We start from the raw sequence: 18675 nt of genomic DNA, 5'->3' as shown, positions 1-18675 counted from the left end.
GCATTACTAAATCCAGCTCCAAACCTCAGGGCTGTGTTCTCAGACCACTCTTGTTCATGCTACTGACCCATGAATGTGTTACTAGATCCTGCTCCAAACCTCAGGGCTGTGTTCTCAGACCATTCTTGTTCATGCTACTGACCCATGAATGTGTTACTAGATCCTGCTCCAAACCTCAGGGCTGTGTTCTCAGCCCACTCTTGTTCATGCTACTGACCCATGAATGCGTTACTAGATCCAGCTCCAAACCTCAGGGCTGTGTTCTCAGCCCACTCTTGTTCATGCTATTGACCCATGAATGCGTTACTAGATCCAGCTCCAAACCTCAAGCCTGTGTTCTCAGCCCACTCTTGTTCATGCTACTGACCCATGAATGCGTTACTAGATCCAGCTCCAAACCTCAGGGCTGTGTTCTCAGCCCACTCTTGTTCATGCTACTGACCCATGAATGCGTTACTAGATCCAGCTCCAAACCTCAGGGCTGTGTTCTTAGCCCACTCTTGTTCATGCTACTGACCAATGAATGCATTACTAAATCCAGCTAAATGCCAGTGGTTTGTTGCCCTCTCTTACTTTTTCCATTGTCTTCTCCAGTACCTTTTCTCTTGTAGTATATCTTAGGAATTTTACTACAATAGATCTTGGTTTTTGTTGTGGTTGTGGTTTAGAGGCCAATACTCTATGTGCCCTTTCTATTTACATTTCTTGCTGTAGTTCTGGACATCCTAGGGTCTTAGGGATCCACTCTTTTATAAACTCCCTCATATTCTTGCCTTCTTCATCTTCCTTAAGGCCCACTATCTTTATGTTATTTCTTCTGTTATGGTTTTCCATTGTATCTATTTTTTGAGCTAGTATTTCTTGTGTCTCTTTAGTTTTTTTATTAGATTTCTCCAATTTCTTTTTTAAGTCTTCTACCTCCATTTCTGCTGCTACTGCCCGCTCTTCCATCTTGTCCATTTTCTTTCCCATTTCTGTTAAGGTCATCTCCATTTTATTTATTTTCTCTTCTGTGTTGTTTATTCTTTTTCTTAAATCCTTAAATTCCTGTGTTTGCCATTCTTTAAATGACTCCATGTATCCTTTAATAAGAGCAAGTATATCCTTTACCTTGCCTTTCTTTTCTTCTTCTATTTCACTGTACTCTTCCTCTTCCTCTTCTTCCTCTGGGTTGACCATCTGTTGTTTCTTTGGTGCCCTTTCCTCCTCTTCTTTCTTGTTTCTATTGTCTTCTGTGGTCTCTTCTTGCTGCAGGTGTTCTGCAGCTGTCGTTGCCGGCTGTGGAGATCGACTCCCCAGCTGGTCCCCCCTCCCGTCGGTGTGTTTTTTTTCATTCGCATCGCGCACTTTTACTCAGCTCTGCGAGCCATTTTTGTAGTCCATTATTTACCGACCTGAGGGAGCGGGTTTCTCTCTCCGCAGCGGGCCTCTTCGGACAGCTAAGGCCTTCACCTTTTTCCTCCTTTGTCTTCTCTTCCTCTCTTCTTACTGTTGCTTTCGATTTTTCTTTTTTTGTCGCCATCTTCTTTCCACCTTTATACTCACTTTTCTGTAACTTTTATTTCTGTGCCTTTGTGTTTTCTTTTGTTTTTCCCGACTTTTCTGGAGAGGGCTGGAGTTCACCGTCCGGCCACTACTCCATCACGTGACTCCTCCTCTGCCCACTCTTGTTCATGCTACTGAACCATGAATGCATTACTAGATCCAGCTCCAAACCTCAGGGCTGTGTTCTCAGCCCACTCTTGTTCATGCTACTGACCCATGAATGCGTTACTATATCCAGCTCCAAACCTCAGGGCTGTGTTCTCAGCCCATTCTTGTTCATGCTACTGACCCATGAATGCGTTACTAGATCCAGCTCCAAACCTCAGGGCTGTGTTCTCAGCCCACTCTTGTTCATGCAACTGACCCATGAATGCGTTACTAGATCCAGCTCCAAACCTCAGGGCTGTGTTCTCAGCCCACTCTTGTTCATGCTACTGACCCATGAATGCATTACTAAATCCTGCTCCAAACCTCAGGGCTGTGTTCTCAGACCACTCTTGTTCATGCTACTGACCCATGAATGTGTTACTAGATCCTGCTCCAAACCTCAGGGCTGTGTTCTCAGCCCACTCTTGTTCATGCTACTGACCCATGAATGCGTTACTAGATCCAGCTCCAAACCTCAGGGCTGTGTTCTCAGCCCACTCTTGTTCATGCTATTGACCCATGAATGCGTTACTAGATCCAGCACCAAACCTCAAGGCTGTGTTCTCAGCCCACTCTTGTTCATGCTATTGACCCATGAATGCATTACTAAATCCAGCTCCAAACCTCAGGGCTGTGTTCTCAGCCCACTCTTGTTCATGCTATTGACCCATGAATGCGTTACTAGATCCAGCTCCAAAAGAATCATCAAGTTTGCAGTGGGAGAGTTGGAGAGAAAAGTCAATAGGGGAAGGTAAAGAATAAAAAGAGAAGGCAGGGAGTTACCTGAAAAGGTCTATCATCGTTCTTCTTTCATGTCGAGTGAATTTTTTTTCCACTTGTGATATCAGCTAGGCTCCGAAAAACTTTCCAATAAATGTGGATTTCTGATTTGTTTCAGATATCCTCATTTATCTGAAATTTCATTTTTTTTGGATAAATGAGGATTTCAGGGAATCTGATTTCGGAGAATCGAAGTTTTACTGTATATAAAATGGCTGCATGCATCTTGCACAAATCACAAGATGTGAGTTCTTGTTAATCAACTGTGATTATGGAAAATGTAAGCGTTGGGTCTCTTTGATTTCAATTTGTTTTCTAAAAGCTTTAAATTAATCTATTTGTGGTTTGAGTAAGCCAACAATCAGTTTGCAAAACATTTGAGCAAGATCAATGGCTCCCTCTGGCATCTGAAGAAATTAACAATCTTATTCAAGGCTCAGATTTGTGATTCAGTTATCATGGCAGAAGTATCTTTGTTTTGATTTGATTAAAAAAAAACATAAATGTTCCCTGTTAATTGCCAAATCTGTTGGGTGCACACAAATCTGTTATGATATTTTTAGCCATGGAAATAGGCCCTCTAACCAAATTTGTCCATGCTGACCAAGCTGTCTGCCTACACCAGTACCATTTCTCTGTGCTTAGCTCATCTCCCTCCAAACTTTTACTCTCCATGTAGCTGCCTAAATGTACTTTAAACCACATTGTTCTACTTCCACCATATCCAATGACTCATTCCGATACGCACCACCCTTCTTGTGAAAAAACACCCCCTCGGGTCCCTTTTAAATCTTTTGCCTCTTGCCTTTAAATTATATCTTCTAGTTTTGGACCCTTCTCCCTTGGGGAAGAAGACCAAGACTGATTATTTACCTTGTCTCTGCCCTCACTATTTTATACACAGTAAAACTCTTGTCTGGAATTTGAAATAAATAGAAATAAGTAAATATTTCAATTAAAATTTTAAATTGTCAAAGTAAATGTTCTCTGAAGTAACACCTAAATCTTTGAAGAAGGGAGCAAATACTCAGTAGTGTAGTACCCTGGTCGTGCTTTGCTCATAGCAACTGTTTGAATAAAATTTGAATAAAGTTGTGTTTCAATAAAATGGCATCAGCCAGGTTGAAGAACTGGCTGATGCCACTAACCATTGGGGATAACTCTCTTAAAGTGTCTCCTTATCCCTGCTTAGTAAGTGTCTTTATATTGATTAGTATATTAGTAAGGCTTTACCTGTAAATTTGGGGGAGGAGTGGTTAATTATCTATAATGTTATTATTCATCTTTCGGGAGGGTCCATGGAGGGGGAGAAACCTACAGATACAGCGACAGTTAAATGTTTTTAAAGAATGTGACTGAAAATAAATTAACATGCTTGAAGATTTTTGTATTCATGCGAGTAAAGTTTGTTCAATGTTGGTACAGTATAGCATTTTTGTCTTTTAAACTGTTCTTAATGTGGGCGTATTAGTTCAGCATTGTAAGACTGAGTCTCAAGCAACCAGAAAACTCCTTTATCTGGTATCTACCAATCCCCATATGTGTCAGATACCAGGAGTTTTACTTTACCTCTAGAAGGCTGCTCTTCAGTCTAGTACGCTCAGTTGGGGGTGGGGGGGTGGGGGGGGGGGAGGGGGGAGACGGGAGACGTGGGGTGGGGGAGACACTCCCTATAATCTTATAATTCATTATATGTAATCATCCATCAGCAAGATAAGGTTTGATCTAATTTTTAATGATGCAATAGCTCTCTGTTCAAGTTTATAAATTTAACATAGATAGGTTTTTTAAAAAATTCCAATTCATTGTAGGATGCTTGCAGCTCTGTAATGTATCTACACCAACCTCTGTTTCATCTGCAGCTGAAGCTGCCATACAAAACATATTCTCTCATGGTATGACTAATCCAGTGCTTTCTCGGCAGCCCTTTATAAAGTTGACATTCACCGAATAGGAATGGGCAATACATTCTGGCCTTCCCAGCAACAATCAAATATTGAACAGAATTTTTTTGTTTAATTTCTTTGGAGAATTTTGTTACATGAAAGGCACAAGAAAATGTTGCTGGAGAAACTCAATAGGTCACGCAACATCCATAGGAAGGAAAGGGTAACCTAAATTTTGGCCCTGACTAACACCTATTACCTCTTACCTGTTAGCCTGTGCTCCTTCCTACCTCTGCTCCTTCCTTCCTCCTCCCCCTACCTTTTCATTCAGGCACTTGCCCTTTTTTACTTGTACCAAGGGGCAAAATGTTGGTTACTTCCTATTGGATGCTGCGTGATCTGTTGAGTTTCTCAAGCAAACTTGTATATTTCACTTGAACCCAGTATCTGCTGAATTTCTTGTTCAACCAGATAAATGCAAATTGTTCATTATGCAAGGTCACTCGCAGGAGTGATTATTCAGTTGAATGTCTATTACAAGCACCTGTATCAAAGGAGTTCCACATCTTTTTAAAAACCTTTGTCACTTTATGTAATGTTCATGTTCTGTTTTGTTCTTAAATGCTCTTCAACTCCACAATGTCATCTCCAGCAATGGAGAGTAACTTCATGGCTGAACTTATGATTATTAAACAAAAGCATACACTCAGATGAAATTGTTGAGAGAATAATTGCTGAACATCATCTGATGGTAAATCCCTGTAACTATTCATTTCTCTAAGGACTTTTTGTTCTTACCTGCTTTCCTCCTCAAGGCTCTGACATCAATATGCCTTGGGGCAGCAAAGGTATCTCCACTGATTGAGAAAATTGATGACCAAAAAGAGCTGAAGAAACTTACAAGAACAAGAAACAACATTTTGATCCTGTACTCCAAATCAGGTGAGAAGAATCTCCATTCTTTCCAGTTTATTGCTTTGATTTTATGTCCCATTTTGACAAGTTGTTTTCATTGATTGCACTTTTAGTTTTGTCTATGTGCTCTCTTGTCTGAAAACATGAATCTCATTATGTGTCCTATTTCTATTCATCGACAGCACTCAGCCTTTTCCTACTTATTACTTACTTGCCTTTACTTCTTGTACTCGGTCTCTAAATTATCGCACAGGTTAGTTCCTTTCTAGTGATGGATGAGAAGCTGTGTTCTCCTGTTAGATTTAAGGAAGGAACAATGGAAGTCTTTAGACCCAATGTACACCCTGTTCCTAATCACCAATTCCTCCATTCTCCCCCCCCCCCCCCCCCAAGAATCTGTCTAAGGCAGATTTAGGCATTGGAACATTGGGGTAAATTGTTTGATCACAATTTGAAATTCTGACCTCTATCCATCTGACTAGCCATCCAAAGCCCCATAAAGGAAATATGCACCAGTTTGGTGCAACATTGGATGGGCAGCAAATGCCAACTCTGCCAGCAATTCTTGCTCCCTATTGGTGTATATTTAAATATTCCTATTGGCAAATTCTGAACTAATGTGTAACAATGGAATAAGCAATCTGTTTGTAACAAGGTGTGGTTTGAGTCGCATTATACTTTTGGAAGCTATATAGATATTAAAATATAAAATTGTTGAGCTGTTATAAAATTTGCATACTCTGATTTAACATCCTCTTCAAATGTTAAATTTAGATATACAGCCCAGTAACAGGCCCTTTTGGCCCACAAGCCTGTGCTGCTCAATTGATTACAATCCCCACACATTTTATGGGTTGGAGAAAACCCACACAGGCATGTGGAGAACATATGGCAGATTTGAACCCAGGTTGCTCGAGCTATAACAGCTTTGTGCTAACCATGTTGCCCCATAGAACATTGTATTCCCGCAAGTAATATTTCAGTAATATCCTGCCAGAAAGGTCTCTCCTTCACACATGATCACGTAGCATGTAAAAACATTCCTATCTCTGTCCCACGCTTAAAACACATTTCCAATATTTCAGGTTTTGATTTATGCAACTTCTGTAGTGTGAGATATAATTGGTGTAGGAAATTATATTGCATTAATGTGTATCTTGCAATTATAATTGATGTCATGCTATCCAAACACCAATCAGATCAATATCTTTCCATTATGGCGATACCTAGATCCGACTCCCATCTCTCTCTCTCTCGATCTCTGTAAATCTGGTTTTGCACTTTCATTCAGGAGACCATTGTATATATTAGTTATAAATTTAGGTGTATTCCCCAGCCAATTGGTTCATTCCATTTCACTAATTTCAAGTGGGGCCAAACTTGGTCTCCATCTTTCTCTTAGGAACAATCTTAGCTGGAGTAAACAAAAGAAATTCCCATTAGCTACTCTGTATTTATTTCTTAATTGTTCAAAAAACATGAAGGATCTCTCCACATAACAATCATCAATATCTTATTCCTTTATTATACCATGAATTCAATATTTTGTCACCCAGATTCAAAGCAGCAATACATTTTTACATAATGGTGTCCTTTATGATATACCTCCTTTTTTTCCAATTTTCTCATTTATTTCTTGCCATATTCTAATCATACATATTTTAATAGGGTTATCTGTCTTTTTTTTTGTTATTAACCTAACATTCCACTTGTAAATAAAATCTTTCGCTGTTTCTTCTTTTATTGAATTCAATCCCATTTGGATCCAAGAAGGGGTACTGTCTTCTACAAAAAAAGAATGATAACAATCTTGCTTTTGCCTATAAATAGTATTTCTTTTTTTTGCCTTTTTTATAATTTTTTAATTTAATTCTTCACCGTGAACCATATCAATAACAATATATACAAACATTCATCATTAAAATATACACAGTGACATTTTCATTTTTCCCCACCCGCCCCACCCCTATAACGTAAAGCAAGAATAAAAAGAAAGATGAAAAATAAATGAACAATAAAAGAACACAAAAGAAAAAAAAAACCATGTTTCTTTCAAGTCCGCAAGTGTAAGTCCTCTTTGAAGCATTTCTTTACCCATTTCTCCAGTCGGCGTTGAATGAGATTCATATTTGGCAATGTGGTCCAAATGTTTAATGAGACGCCCCACCCACTTTGAAGCTGCTTCGGCACCATCATGATGGCAGCACAATGTGGGATCAGTGGCCGACTTCATTACTCATAATCCCTCACGCAGCTGGAACCACTTTGGGAAATGCAGAGTGGTTCCAGCTGCATGGGGGATTATGGGTAACCAGAACAGCCATTGATCCCGCATAGTGCCGGAGCGGCCCAGAAACAGCCCATTGCTTTCAGGATTTCTCTGATAGGATTCTTCATTTTAATCACCTATGTGACACAGCACACAAGCACTGACGTCACGACACTTCCCCTACTCAGCCATTTGCTTTTTCACCCCACAGGGAGAAGGCGGTTCAGGAAAATTTCCTGGGTCCGTTTCTAGGCTGACATTTTCACACCACTAGTTCACAAGAGGGTTCTGGTGAAAAATTTCCCAGGAATCCCTATTTGACCTGGCAGTGTGAAAAGGCCTAGGGGTAGAACGTACAAACTCCTTACAGACAATATGGAACTCAAACCCCAGTCCCGATCACTGGTGCTGCAACAGAGTTGTGCTAACCACTTGCTGCCCCATGCTTTGGATCTTAGTCAGTTCCTTTATTTATCCAATTTGCTCTTGCCATCATTCTGATACAGGTTAATCTTGTTCTCATCATTCCACAGGATCTTTTTTTCCAGAATTCTGCAGACTCCTTTAAATACATTTTGGCAAACTGTAATCTGACCATCTTTTTCTGTAGCTAACTAGTGGTTTACATCTTAAAGTGTAGCCTCTATTTCTGTTCATGGTGTCTTCTGTGGACAGTAGTCATTGACCTATCCATACCTGCCTCCTGAAGAGTGTTCCTGATCTGTCAGACAAGCATTTGATGATTTTTCTTCATTACAATGAGAATTCTTCTGTCATCAGCAGTGAAGATCTTCCTTGGCCCACCAGTCCTTTTGCGATTACAGTATACTCTGTCTTCTTAATGATGCTCCAGTTTATTTTGGTAATCCTAAGGTTTGGGTGATGTCCTTTACTGTTTTACTTTTGTTTTTCAACCTTCTAATGGCTTCTCCCTTTCTTCCCTTACCTTCTGTTTCCTATTCCTCTTCCCTCTCCTAGTGGCGTATCTAGAGGGAGCGACCGCTCTCCCTGAGCACATTCTTCAAAAGTGGCTCCTTTACAGTAATTTTTTTTAACTCTTTAGTTCCCTTGTACGATAAAAGTGGAACCTCATCTTTTTTATTACTTGAGATCAATGTGGAAATAGTGCGACAGAGTATATAGATATATTGGGAAAGGTTTGTTAGAATAGGTCACATACAAATACATTTTAAAACAGATCTTATTTGCAATATTGGAGCTCTGCTAATGCTAGACATATCGACCTCATAGCTTTTGCAAGAGCTTTGGAGAGTGCCCAAGAGACTTCAATTTATGGATTGTTGGTTACAAAAGGCAACATATGAAAGATCTTGTCGGAGCTGCCTTCTGTCTGGAGTAGAGCTTAAGAGAGTCATGTGGTTTTACAAGCTCAGAGAGTCAAACAGTCTTTCTGAGAGAGAGAGAGAGAGAGAGAGAGAGTAATCATTCTACAGTGTTACAGCCAGCAGAGACAGCTGGGACTGGAACAGGACAAGCTGGCAAGCTTGTGGAAAGCCCCATTTGGAAGACGGCCTGGTCAAAGCCCTTGTGGTTCATGCAAGAGGAGAGGACTGGCTGTCTAATGTTTCACTTGGAATAAGAGAAAACAAAAAGGAACTCGGTAGTGACCTGAAAGAAAGTGGTTATCATCTGGAGAACCCTGAAGGGGCAAGTTTAGACAGCAAGACACTGGAGTGGCTGAATACCTTCTGTTTCCTAAATCAGTTATGGGTGTCCAGCGAACAACAAATATCTCTCTGAAAACTAACAAGAACCTTCCTGAGCGATAACCATTTACCTTTCAAGCACCAAAGCCTGGTGAACTTTATAAATGTTAAATTCTGTGCACAGTATAATTGCCTGCAACCAGTGAACTTGGAGGAATGAGAAGTGAGATTGGACTGTAAACCAAATAACTTTTCTGAACTTGCACACATTACATGCACGTGCACTTAGAATTAGAAGGGGGTTAAGTTAGGTTAGTAAGTTAAAGTGTGATTCTGTTTTCATGTTTAAAGATAATTAAAAGCAACTTTTGTTTAAATAACCATTTGTCTTGGTGAATATCTATTGCTGCTGGGTTTATGGGTCCACTGGGCTCATAACAATAGGCAGACAAAAAAAGAAACTGAAAGCAACGTGGAACAGCAACAGAAAGAAATTCCATGGAAAAGAAAAAGCAGGATTTCTTCAAAGAGCAGTAGAAGTCGGAATGAGTTAATCAATAATACAGAAGCAGAGCTTTGCTGGAAATCTGAAATAAGCGCAGATCATGATAGAAATATGCTGCAGAGAGAAATTGTATGGAATCAACTACAATTTTGCCTTATCATTTGTGAAATTAAGCTTTCTTCTTCCAGCAATCAAAAACTTAGGGCTGTCAATAATTATTTGTAATACATCGTGGCGCCTTTTTTATGTGCTCGCTCCCCCTAACTTTAGAACCTGGTTGCAACCCTGCCCTCTCCATTCACACAGCTATCTTAGCCACCCTCTGTTTTATCGTACCCTCCCTCGCTTATCTACCTATTACCTCTTGCCAGTGTGTCTGTGCTCCTCCCCCCCCACCCCATTTTATTCAGATCCCTGCTTACTTGTTGACCTTGATGAAGGGCTCAGGCCTGAAACATTGGTTTTTCTTTATAAAGTACACAGTGTGAGCTGCTGAGTTCCTCTGGAATTGTGTTTTTACCACAATCACTTGTCTGCAGACTTTCGTGTTTCACTCCTTTCTCTCAACTCCTCATTCTTCCGCTCCCAGGTTGAGACCTTCCATTTCAGGACATCTGAAATGTCCTCCTTCTTCTAAAAATGTGGTTTATCCCTCTTGTCTACCACTATTAACTCAGCCCTCTATTTCCCTAACATCTGCCCTGGCCCTGTCTTCCTCCCCACCTCAGCCTTCCTCTTCCCCAACACAACCCCTCCCCCCCAAACCCCAATAAAACTCATGTTTCCCTCATCCTTACCTGCCACATCACCAGCCTCTGCACCCACCCAAACATTGTCAGCAAAATCTGCCCCCTGCAACAGGATCCCCCGACTGGACATATCTTCTCATTCCCTCTCTGGTGAGATTGTTCTCTGTGCGACTCCTTTGTTCACTCATCCCTTCCCACCTATCCCTCCCTTGATACTTACCCCTATTACTGCATGAGGTGCTACACTGCATCTCCTCCCTAATCACTATTTGGTTCCCCAAAAAGTCATTCCAAATGAAGCAACATTCACCTGTGAATTTACAGGGGTCATTTACTGCATTCAATGCTCCCAATGCGGCCTCTACCTCGGGGAGACTGGGAGATCACTTTGTTGAACACCTTCACTCTGTATGCTACAACAGTTAGCACCTCCCAATGGCCATCCATTTTAATTCCACAGCCCATTACCACACTGACATGTCTGTCCAAGGTCTCGTGTACTGCCAAATTGAGGCCACCTGCAAATTGGAGGAACAATACCTTGTATTTCATCTTGGCAGTCTCCAACCACATCAATATTGACTGCTCTTTTTCTCTCATCCCTCTGTCCCTTTCTCCAAGCTCCCACCCCATTCTCTATATTTCTTGGCCTTCTACCCCTCCCCTCCCCCCCTCCCCCCAACTGTTTAGGTGTCTGCCTCGTTGACTGCCTTTTACTTCCTATGGATGCTGTATGACTTGCACTTTTGTCTACTCGACTTGACGCAAACCACTCACTGTTACATATAGATAGCTTGTACCACTGAAGTACAATACCTCAGAATTTGTATGGAGGAATGGTTAAATATACACCATGAGGGAGTAAAAAAATATCATGGCCTGAATTAGCATTATTGCACTGAACTGGTGCATTTGTTTTTCTTTGTCAGGCTTTGAAATGGAGAATCGGGTCAATGTATTATGGGATTGGAGTCACATGGAAGCAACACAAGGATGATTTACTTTCTAAAGGACATCAGTATAGCTTGGAGGGCTGGCAGTTGTGCTCTTCTGCTACCTCGCTGTCGTGTCAAAACTTAAGTGGCCAGATTGTTTTACTCTTCTTCAGAGATGCTGAACCCAACTAGCTCACCTGTGCTCTCCCAAATGATTTGCTGGTTCTACACAGGAAGCCATGACACAAATACTGCTACTTACTCTCGGGTTTACAATGTCACTTAGGAAAAATAATTCTCTTTATAAAAAAAAACCCACCAAAGTAGCATTCTAAAAATATATATTTCAATGATTATGTAATACAGCATAATTAGTATATGGTTTGGTGCCCAGTTGCATTCAAATGACTTTTTTTTCCTTCCCTCTGTTTACATTTCTGTTGACTGAGCAGTAACCTCTGTAGCAGCAAGGCACAATGGCAATAGGCTATGTTCAGTTACACCCATGTTTGCTTTCTTATTGTATGATAGTTGCGGCCGCTGAACGACCACTCAAGCTGCTGTCTGACGTGGCAGAAGCCGTGAAAGGGCAGGGCACCGTTGCCTGGGTAGATTGTGGGTAAGTAATTGCTTAACAGTAAATAAGAAATTGATAACGGCCAAATTAGTCACTAAGCAGACTTAATTTTGATTTAACGCTTTGCTCTCATCCTTGTACTCCATCTCATTTTGATTAAAAGCTCTTTGCCATTCATCCTTGAAATGTTTTCAAACTTCATTATTCATTAAAGCCACATTTCTTTAGTTAATTGAGTCTGCTTATCTGTTAAGAACAGGAGATCTTTCATCTTCTGAAATCTTTGTTCATGTTTAGGCTGGATATTAAAAATCTTTGTCTCTGTAATATTTACCAACCTTGGCTCCATCTACCTGACTTTTCGATGTAATAAATATCAAGCATCCATTTCAATTGCCTTAGCATTCACAACTCTTTGGAATAAAGTCTGTTTCCTAACTTTTTTTTAACCTTTCTTTCAAACGCTTTTGTCTTAATTTTAAGATTCTAACTTTATTTATATAATATGTATGATGTATAAAGCACATACTGACTCCATGACCTGCTCAAACATGCAGGAAACAGGACAGGTGTGCTGGTGTGCAGGTAGAATTGAAACATTGTGGTTTCACTTCTTCCCCATCCTCTCCTCCATTCCATGAGCAAATGTCCAAGACAAATGACAAATGTCCCACCCTCTCCACCATTCCATGAGCAAATGTCCAAGACAAATGAACTTAAAGCATGATTTGCCTTTCAAACAGGATGGAGGGACTACTGTGTCACACTAGCATCATCTGTTTGCTGTACAGCCCAAGGCTGCTTAATGTTCTGGATGGACTGCACGGTGTCCTTGGGTAAAGTAAGAGGTGGAGTAGTCTACTTCCAAGTTAGTCCCTTGTGACAGTTCTAGTGAGCAATTGGAATAGCTAACTGAATGCTGACCCTAGAACAGTTATATGCCCAGCAGTTCACATCCCACTCTTGGCAGATATGAACCTAGCTAGGATTAGGTGATCTTCCTCAATGGCCTTGATGAAGCATCCTGAGGCTCTGTCCATCACAGCTGGGGGTTCAATCAAGCCACTAAAATAACTCATCTCCTGCTTCACCAGAGTCCCAACTCTCTTGACCACAAACACGCCACCATCAAGGTTGCCTATTTCTCTATCCCACACCTGCACCTCTCCCAAATGCTAAAGAAAAACTGAGGTGAGAGGACCCAGTGGTAAGAGTTGTACATCGCTGTTCTGAGGAAGTAGATGACATCCTGCATGATTGCTTGGAGTTGGTAGATTGGTCCATATTTAAGGACTTGACAACCAGCAAGCATATGGAGGACTGCATGCCAAAGAAGGCAAGTTGTGCATGTTTTCCAGACCAGAAACCATGGTTGAACTGAGAAGTCTAGGTTTGAAATCTTCTAGTGACCTCCCCTTGTACAAAAAATACAGGAATGGCCTCTGCAAGGCCATTAGAAATGCCAAGAGGCAGTGCCAAAACAAGCTTGTGTCCCATGTGTCCTGGGTTACAAAGTGGAACTGGACAGGACACTGAGCAGCAGCGTAACACTTTCCGATGAGCTCAATTCATTCTACACACAGTTTGAACAGGAGCGTTGTGAACATGTAGCTCCCATCTCAACCTCACACACCCCTGGTCCTACAGTGGCAACGATGGCCATCAGTTTGGCCTTCCTGAGAGTGAACCTGTGGAAAGCAACTGGCCCAGATGGAGTCCCTGAATGTGTCCTGAGAACCTGCGCAGACCAGGCAGCAAGAGTATTTGTGGACATCTGTAACCTCTTGTTGCCACAGCCATTGTAGACTGGATCTCAACCAAACAAAAGACCAAATAAAGAAGAGTGTATCTCATGGCAATGTCAGATCAACAACCTTTCCCACTCTATTAGCAAGACCAAGGAGTTAGTCAGGAAAAATAGGACTCTTTTCTCTGTCTCAACAATGGTGTTCTTGATGGAAACAGTTTTAAATTCTGAGGAGTAAATATATCTCCAGTGACCTATCCTGGACTAACCATATTGACATGATAGCCAAGTAGTAGGCATTCCAATGCTTCTACATTCTCAGGAGCCTGAGGAAGTTTGGTGTGACTCCAGTATCCCTCAACAACTTTTCCAATTGCACCATGGAGAGTATACTGTCAGGTTGCATCACCACATAGGACAGGAGCTGCTGCACCCAAGGCCACAAGAAACTGCACAGTATTGTGAATACCGCTCAGACCACCACACAAACCTCCCTTTCCACCATTGACTCCATCTATGCCTCCTGATGCCTTGGAAAAGCAGCCAACGCACTAAAGGACACATTCCACCCCAGCCACTCTCTCTTTCCTCCTCTGATCGGGAAGAAGATTCAAGAGTGTGAAATCACGCATCAAGTACAGTTTCTTTTCTGCTACTATCAGACAACTGAAGGAACATCGCACGAGTAAAATAATATTGTTCTTTCTCTGTTCAAACTGATCTCTCTTTGTAAACCTATGATGTGCTGTTTAATGCTATAGTTCCTGAGTATGGATAGTCTTGCTGGGAAGCGTGCATAGCAAACCCTGTCACTGCACCTTAGCACATGTGACAATAAATAGTAACTTGAACTTGAAAACAGATGATGCTGGAAATTATCAGTAGTTGACATTCAAGGCTGTTGACTTTTCATTTGTGTAACTTTGTAACTCAGCAGAATGTCCCAAGGTGAACTTGTCCCCTTATTTTTGATTTCTGGTTCTTTTCACTGATCTCCATTCTCACAAATTGTAACAGTAGAAGAATGCCATTTTATCCTTTGTCCATCCTGACTCCTACAAAAGCAGTATTATTAATCCAATTCCTCTGTTTCCTCTAACTCTACAGTTTTCCTTGCAGGTATCAAATCCTCTTTAAAACCATAATTGTATTTGTCTTAATCATTATTAGGCAAGGTGTTAATAATTAGACAATGCAAAGTTTGGTATTCACTCTCAACGGGATCTAGATCAGTAGCAAATGGGATTTAACACTGACAAGTGCAAGGTGTTGGTAAGTCAGTAATTCAGGAGTTAGATATTAAATGGTAGTGCCCTAAAGATCGTGGTAGAAAAGAGAGACCAAGGAATACAGATGCATAGTTCTCTGAAAGTGGTGACTCTGGTTAACAGGATGGTTGTTGAGTACCAAAGTTAGGACCTCATGATATAGTTGTACAAGGAGTTGGTGAGGCCATATTTGGAGGACTGTGTGCAGTTCTGATCGCTCAGCTATGGGAAGGACATCAATAAGTTGTAAAAGGTGCAGAAAAAGATTCACAAGGAAAGGGCTGCTAGGAGTAATGGTTGGAAGCAGATTATAATAGTAGTCTTTAAGAAGCTTCCAGATAGATAGCTGAATATGCAGGGAATAGAGGATATGTATCATAGAACATAGAATGTGACAGCACAGTACAGTCCCTTCAGCCACAATATTGTGCTGATCTATGGAAATTTACTTCACAACAATTTAATTTTTCCCTAATTCACACTGAGCACCCTCTATTTTTCTTGCATCTATCTGCCTATTTGGTAATCTTTTGAATATCCCCATTTTACCAGCCTCCACTGCTGGCAATGCATTCTTGGCACCCACCACTCTGCGTTTATATATAAAAAAAAACAACAAAAAAAAACCTATCTCTGACATCTCCTCCAAAACTCACCTTAAAACGATAGCCTCTCATATTTTCTATTGTTGCCCCAGGAAAAGGTTAAATAGGTTCACCTATCTAAGCCCCTCATACTTCTTCTAAGTAACCTGTCATCCTTTATTGGACCAAAGGGAAAAGCCATAGCTCTATCAACCTTGCTTCATGGACATGTTATCCAATCCAGGCAACATAATGGTAAATCTCTCTAAATCTTTTGCATCCTTCCTATAATGAGATGACCAGAACTGAATGCAATAATCACTTGCGAGCAGCGGTTTTAAGTTTAATTTGGGCATTGTGTTCAGAGTGGTCATGTGGGCTGAATGGCCTGTTCCTATGCTATATTGTTCAATGTTCTCCGAGAGCAGAGGAGATTTGCTATAATGTTGTCAGAACTGGAGAGCTGGAGTTATAGTGAGAGGTTGGACAGGCAGTGTCTTTATTCTCCAGAACACAAGAAGCGGAGAGGTAATATAATGAGGGGCATGAATGAAATGTATATTCAGCCATTTTTTTCACAGCATAGATTATTCTAGAACTATAGGTAAGCATCATCCTTAAGGTGAGAAAGGAGAGATTTAAGAACTTTTTCACTTAGAGGGTAGCCCATATGTGAAACAAGCCGCCAGACAAAAGTATAGAAGTGGCTTTGATTATTAAGTTTAAAAGACATTTGGACAGATACAGTATATACTTGTGCAAAAGTCAATCTCATGTAAAAGTCAACCCCCTATTTTTGGCTAAAAAATCTGGAATTTTCCAAGTCTTGTGTCTTCTAAGAGTTGCCTACTCTTTCACTTTGGCCCCAGTGCCTCATACACAGACTTCCACTCGGTCCTGACCTCCTCTCAATCAGAGCTCCTGCACCTCCTTACTGCAGTCAAAAGTAGGGTCCATGTAATCTTTGATCGCATAAATTTAACATATGACTGTATGCTGCACAAATCAATTTTCTTCCTGTCACCTTTTTGAATCTTTAGCCAATCACCTTAAAATTGACCATGGTTCTCAGTCTTTTAATCATTAGGCAATTTTCCCTTTATTTCTCTTTAAAGCACCTCCTTCCCCTTTTTTTCCCCATCCTTCTCTATTCTGACAACAATTCAGCTTTCTGACCTTATTCCTCTGCCTCCATACCCCATATAACATGTTTATAATGCCTTAACTCAATTCATTAGAATTTTTTCTCCACCCACACCAGATTGAGAAATTAATATTGTTCCACAGAGTTTGCAGGTTTGGAACTATAAATGTATAGCTATACTAAATAGTAATTGGTGAATTAGCATGAAGACATTCATTATTAGCAAGTTAGAGAACTATAAGGAATTATTGGTGCAATTGCGCTCTGTTTTAGTGAGGTGATAACTAGGTTCTGTGTGCAGTTTTGATCTTAATAAACAAGGAAGAATGTTTGACGTCATCATGTTAAGATTTGGAGCCACTATGTAAACATTTCCTCCATCTATTCTTCAGATGAGTTTGAAGTCCTGTGATGGAAGTGAGGTAGATTGGCCTCTGAGTAGAGTTCAGAAGAATGAGACCTGTGAGTTTGGATGAATTGTCAATGAACATGTTACAAGGTGGCAGCTTCCAACTGTAGAGGGCATAATCTGAAGATAAATTGTGATTAAGATGGGAAAAAAAAAATCTTATTGCAATGGTACTAAGTCTTTGAAGTTTTCTATCTTAAAGGGATGTGGATGTTCAATATTTGAGTGTTTGAATTTAGATATTTGGATTTCTTGAATCAAAAAGAATGTAAGAAAGTGGATGTATCATAGCAGGTCTTTAAGAACTTAGTGGCTATTCTGGCTGTATTGTATTCCGAAGGATGCCATTGACAGGGTAGCATCCATAAAAACTTTATCAAGACCTGACCCAAATTGTTGACTGACCATTTTATCTGCCTGACCAGCTGAGTCTTTAATACACTAGATGTTTCGTTGTCACTGTAAGAGATGCAAGCTTTTCTTACAGTTCACTGATTTTAACTTCCCCACCTGATTCTGTTATTTCAATTTATCTGTGTGTGTGATCAGACTAGGATTCTAGATTGCACTGTGTAATTGCCTGAGGTCTTTTTCAGTCCTACGTCCTATGGGATGCTGGGCTTCATTAGTTAGGGAGATTGATTTCTTGAGTCAAAAGGTCATATTGCAATTATACAAATCTTTAGTGAGACCACACTTCGAGTACTGTGTTCAGTTCTGGTCACCTCATTATAGGAAGGACATGGAAGCTATAGAGAGGAGATTTACCAGGATGTTTCCTGGATTGGAAAATAAGTCTTCTGAGGCAAGGTTAGCAGGGCTAGTTTTCTCTTTGGAGTGAAGAAGGATGAGAGGTGACTTAATAGAGGTCTACAAGTTTCTGAGAGGGTTAGGGTTAGGGTTAAGGTGGGCAGCCAGTGCCTTTTTCCTAGTGCAGAAATAGCAAACATCAGAGGACATCTGTATAAAGTGAAGGGAATAAAGTTTAGAGGAGACATCAGGGGTAAGTTTTTTTTTTACACAGAGGGTTATGGGTGCCTGGAATGCCTTGCCAGGGATGGTGGTGGAGGCTGAAACATTAGGGGTATTTAAGAGACTTATACAGCCACATGGACAAAATAAAAATAGAGGGTTACAAGATAGGTAAAAGTTTAGTATTTTTTGTTAGGAATATTGAGGGCCGAAAGGCCTATACTGTGCTGTAATGCTCTGTTTTATGATTCTGCAACTTAAATCCTTTCTCCTATTTTGAGTGCCAAATGTGAATGCAACATCTTTCACTGTTGGAGATTTTAGTATCCATCTGATGCAAGGTATCAGAAAGAAGAGTTTAAAGATTGATTGTACCCAAAGGACTCCAATTTAAAATAACTGACAAAAAACACAGATTCAACCAGTTACAATCTGGAATCCCTATCTGCAAAGGTGGTGGTGACAAGCAGTACTATTTTTCAAAAGGAAATGGATGAATAATAGTTGAGGAAAATCTGCCACTTTAAAGGGAAATGGGAAGGGAATTAGATTGGACTAATTGGATAGCTCTTTCAA

At 40.5% G+C, this 18675-nt stretch overlaps 1 protein-coding gene and 1 long non-coding RNA gene across 5 annotated transcripts in view; one reads left to right on the top strand and one right to left on the bottom strand.

Annotated features, from left to right (window-relative positions):
• The window catches only part of pdia5 (protein disulfide isomerase family A, member 5), a 151739-nt gene that overhangs the window by 14517 nt on the left and 118547 nt on the right, over positions 1-18675 (top strand). Inside the window, exons 2-3 of the mRNA XM_069934790.1 lie at positions 5174-5300; positions 11930-12017. Coding sequence (XP_069790891.1) covers positions 5174-5300; positions 11930-12017 — 215 coding nt within the window. The remainder of the gene's footprint in view (positions 1-5173; positions 5301-11929; positions 12018-18675) is intronic.
• Positions 1-18675, bottom strand: part of LOC138761886 (uncharacterized) — a 41152-nt gene that overhangs the window by 10968 nt on the left and 11509 nt on the right. For 3 of the 4 annotated variants that reach the window (XR_011356565.1, XR_011356564.1, XR_011356568.1), the window contains exon 3: positions 5485-5566. This is a non-coding gene — a long non-coding RNA (uncharacterized lncRNA). The remainder of the gene's footprint in view (positions 1-5484; positions 5567-18675) is intronic. The other variant, XR_011356566.1, reaches the window with a different exon arrangement.

Source organism: Narcine bancroftii, chromosome 4 (genome assembly GCF_036971445.1).
Source record: "Narcine bancroftii isolate sNarBan1 chromosome 4, sNarBan1.hap1, whole genome shotgun sequence".
Classification (NCBI taxonomy): Eukaryota; Metazoa; Chordata; class Chondrichthyes; order Torpediniformes; family Narcinidae; genus Narcine; species Narcine bancroftii.
This window is presented reverse-complemented; position numbering and strand designations above follow the sequence as displayed.